Source organism: Triticum urartu, chromosome 7, assembly GCF_003073215.2.
Source record: "Triticum urartu cultivar G1812 chromosome 7, Tu2.1, whole genome shotgun sequence".
Taxonomy (NCBI): Eukaryota; Viridiplantae; Streptophyta; class Magnoliopsida; order Poales; family Poaceae; genus Triticum; species Triticum urartu.
The window spans coordinates 63,256,041-63,260,800 of record NC_053028.1 but is presented as its reverse complement, the minus strand read 5'-3'; the positions used below and the strand labels follow the sequence as shown (position 1 = coordinate 63,260,800).

The window sequence follows — 4,760 nt, the reverse complement described above, 5'->3', positions numbered from 1 at the left end:
AATACCAATGCCACTAGTTTATTCTTTCTTAGAGAAATTAATCACTTGATTTTTATTTCTTTCTTTTGACTGCAGGCGGCGACTCCGTCCGATCCCAACTGCCCGTGCGGTCGGCGACTCCCTCGGTAAAAAAATGTAAGAGCGTTTAGATTATTATTTTTTAGAAGAAAAATATCCGAGTAGTTACCAAACTGCCGGATGGCGTGGATCATCGACGACCGGAAGTGCGTGGAGGCGTCGGAGGGCGCGCTGGACCTGTACATGGAGAACGTGGTCACCTACACGTCCCGCGGCGAGCGTGGCGGAGCTGCGGCGCGCGCCGCTGCAGGACGTGGCGGCCGCCCCGCGCGCGGCCATGACGTCGGTGATGACCAGGAGCAGGTTCCAGGAGCTGGTGGACTGGGTGGAGGTGAACAAATCGACGTACAAGGACGGCGGGAAGTGGACAGAGGCGGTGAACCTCGGCCTCGGGAGCCCGGCGCTGGTGATCTCGGGGCTGCTCTCGTTCGCCATCAACGGGGACCTGGGGTTCGGGAAGCCGAGGCTGGTCCTGCCGTGGCTACGGCCGGCTGGGGTCGGCGTCCGTGACGGTCGTGCCCTGCCCGGGTGGGGACGGCTCATGGTTCGTGGGCGGCACGAGGCTGTGGCCGCGGCTGGTGGAGGTGATCGCCCGGAGAGCCTGCTGAAGCCGGTGACCGCGGCGAGCCTGGGGTTCGAGGCGCCCCACGGCTCTCGTCTATGAGCTCGCGGCGGGCTCTCTAGAAATTCTGTAACTTGTAGAGCTCATTCATAATAGAAGCAATGGGTAAATTTCCTGTGCTTTAATGATTTCTCTTTGAGATTCAGAAATATGTTCTTCCGAGCAAGCAGATTTTCTGCAAGTCTTCTGAATATATAAACAACTGAAGTTGTTGGTTGGTTTTTCCATTAGGCAGAGTACTCTGATGTGTAACTTCAAATTGCACTCTAGGCATACTGATCTGCTTGTTATTGAAAGAGGAACTGGGAGTGACACTGAAACCAATCTACGATAAACCAAATTCGTTGTCGTTGAACAGAGTTCGCTGCACGAGCTCTAAAATTCAGACAGCGTAGAATCATTAGCTGCAGATCAATGCTGTCTACTGGTACACACAGTGTGAGTACACAGGTAGCGGCATGATGCGTATGACTGAATAGCGAAGGGGGAAATGTTTTCGCATTACACTGCTCTTGAAAACTCACCTCAAAACTGATCTAAAACTACAAAATACTCTAGGAACGAACGAATTAATCTGAGCTGAATCAAACTAATAACAGTTGAGACAAGCTAGGATGTCAGGTGTTGCATGGGTTGTTCCCTGACATTGCTTCACTACCCATGCGTGAACAATGGTTGGAACACATACTTATCTACAGTAATTCAATATAGTAATTACCTATAGTATTTTGGTCTACAGTGCCTTGTTTACTCTCTGACTTGCCTCCGCTAATTTACACAATCAACCACTGTAGCTTCCTTGCCTTTGCTCCTGCAAGTCAGAGGAGCCGGCTCCTGCATTTCATTGGTCATTGGAAAACTGAACCTGCTTCCCGAGTACTACCTTCGTCCTGGTTTATAGGTCACTTTTATAGTTTGTGCCAAATTTTGATCAAAGATTTAGCTAACAAAATGTTAATGCATGCCAACAAAGATTATATTGTTTCGTAAACATAGTTTTTAATGATATAATTTTTGGTAACATGCATGAATGTTTTATTAGTTCAATCTATAGTTAAAATTTGACACAATATACAATGGGACCAATAAACCAGACCGAAGGTAGTACTGCATTCCATTTTATTTATAGTCAAAGTTTAATTTTGAGATACGTGGCGTCTTATCATTGAAATGTAGGCAGTAGATGTTGCTGAACCGAGGGACAAGCTCTAGAATTCACACAGCATAGAATCATTAGCTACAGACCAGTATTGTATGTACTCCCTCTGTCCTTGAAAGAGTGTATTTATAATTTATTGAAAAGTCAAACTGTATTTATGAACAAAATATGTAATAGAGGCAATAATAAAGTTATTATTTTATTTCCTCATTCATGATAAATGTTTATTATAAATATTAGAATTGTATTGATCGGAAACCTAAATACATGTGCGAATACATAGACAAACACTGTGTCGCTAGTGAGCCTCTACTTGACTACCTTGTTGATCAAAGATGATTAATGTTTCCTAACCATGAACATTATTTGTCATTTGATAACGGGATCACATCATTAAAAGAATGATGTGATGGACAAGACCCATCCGTTAGCTTAGCATGTGATGGACAAGACCCATCCGTCCGTGTTTGGATTGGCAATGCGCCCAACGCGCTAACGCATTTTCGTCCGCGCGGCCATATTTTTGCTCCTTATGCATATAGATATCAAAAACATTGCCCAAAGTTCACATAATTCAACCAAATACAAATATCATAGTTTCACAAACAAATAAAATCTCATAGTTTACAAACCAAATAAATTTTAAATTATCACAAATAAATTTGAAAGAAAAAAATAGCCGATACATCTATTGGTTGCCAAGGTGAGTCCACAGATACTCAATCAAATCATCTTATAGTTGAATGTGAGTTTTCCAATCACACATTTGATGATGAAATCCGGTGAACTGTGCAAACGTTGCCGCTTCTCCATGCTCAGACACAACATTTTCACCCTGTTGAAACCCATCAAAGATTTTATCCTCACGCTCATCATGTACAATCATGTTGTGCATGATCACACAAGTAGTCATCATGCCCCACAACTTCTTAGTGCTCCAAGTTCTAGAAGGACACTGAACGATGCCCCATTGAGATTGAAGAACACCGAAAGCACGATCCACATCCTTTCTAGCACTCTCTTGTGCTTGGGAGGTATGTGGTTACGGGTGGTGGCCTGGCCACCGGAACTCAGCTGCGGCGGCAAGGGCCTGATGGTCGGGTGTGTTGGCTAGCGATGGGAGAGAGGGAAGAATGGCCAATGTGCCACTGACTGGCGGGTAAGCGGGGGGGGGGGGGGGGGGGGGGGGGGGGGGGGGGGGGGGGGGGGGGGGGGGTCGCGCGCGTCCGCGCTGCATATGGGCCGACGCAAACCCGGCTCAAATTTAGGCCGCGCGGATAAAATAGAATGCTCGTCCGTTTGGATCGCAATTTCTTTTCGTTTCAATTCAAATAAACACGCGCGAACAGCTTGCGTCGGCGCTTTAGAGTTGCCCTAACAGCAGGGTGCAAATGCCACTTCCACGCCAAACCACGAACACATCACTTTTTTTTGTTTTGAGAAAAGACGAACACAGCACCTCACGAGGCACAACAACAGCAGGTGAAGGACCCAGCCAAGGTAGAGAATTTGCGTGGACCCACTAGCGGCTACCACCAACCCAGCCCGGGCCGCGTATGACCAAGCACGAGTGAGTAGTACGTACTGGCTCGTTTAAACGCACATGACCAGTCAACACCACATCTTCATCTTCAATATACAAATGCCACTCTACGAAGTGTAAATAACTTTTTTTAAACATGAAAATTTAGAAATTATTTGATGCATGTTAAAATTGGTTACTTATAAAAATCTTTTTTGTAGTTTTGAATTCTCAAAACAAAAAGGAAAGTGAAGCAAAAAAAAAAGGAAAACCAGAGAAGAAAAACTGAAATTAAAATAGAAAGGAAAATCAAGAATCGAAAAACCATATGCGCAAGCACATGTAGGGGCGGCACATGGGAGATTCTGCTGCTATATACTCAGACAACTTGGCTGCTAGCCAGGGTTCCTCTTTCCTTTCTCCATCCCATGACGGCTAGAGCAAACTCTTGCCTCCAAACTTCGTCAGCGAGCTTGTGGATTCGGCTCCCTTCTACCTGCTGCTCTAGAATTCTGGTACCTCTGCTCCGGTTAGTAGTTTAGGTTACAGTTTTTTAGTCCTCGCAGGTGTGGTGCTCGGGTCGATGGCGGCGCTTCTTCTTCGAGTTTGTCTTCCGGGCTTCGATCCTCCCCGAGTTCGTCCATCTGGACATTGGCGACCGAGCTCTGGCGTAGGTTACTGCCATCTCCTTGGGCGGCGAGGTTAGCGTTTCTCATCGTGTGGCGAGCTTTGGTGTTGGTTGTTTCAGATCTATTTAAGGGTTCAACGATGACGACTGCGGCTTCAGGGCGCTGATCTTTAGGGGCACGTGCACGAAGATTTTTCGGCTGTCATCGACAAGGTTAAGCCGGCTGAGCGACGACGATGGCGCGTTCTGACGGCGGTAGTGGTCGTTCGGTGGTCTCGGTATTTTGATATAATTTTTCATTATGTTTAAGGTGCTTTGTATTCGGGTGAACTTTGATAATAGATCCGAATAATCTTTGCAGGAAAAAAACTTTATGACAATGCATTATCAATGCCACTCAACTTGGTGGTGTATGACGGGTGGACGAAGAAAGAATACCCAACATGCCGGGCATAATCACGAACACATGCGAGGGCATTCAGATGGGAGTCGGCCAAACGAGCAAGGCCAGCGGAAACTGACAGCAGAGTGCAAATGCCGCTTCCACGCCAAACCACGAACATGACCAGTCGACACCAAATCTTCAATATACAAATGCCACTCTACGACCTCGATCCTCTGTGTATATACGGGTCATGCCCGGGCCCGGCACGACAGCACAAACACAAGAGCAACCCCGGCCATCCCCCGCAAAGCATCAGCCTTCTCCTTCCATCTCCTCTGCCTTGCATTGCTCCGTCCAGCTCCGGCC

The 4,760-nt window shown here is 46.7% G+C and overlaps 1 protein-coding gene across 1 annotated transcript; it reads left to right on the top strand.

The window, feature by feature from the left end:
• Positions 1–234: 234 nt before the first annotated feature.
• On the top strand, positions 235–856 carry LOC125526055. Its single transcript, XM_048691083.1, has one exon. It carries the CDS (start codon positions 356–358, stop codon positions 740–742), a length of 387 nt encoding a protein of 128 aa, XP_048547040.1. The 5' UTR covers positions 235–355; the 3' UTR covers positions 743–856.
• Positions 857–4,760: the final 3,904 nt, after the last annotated feature.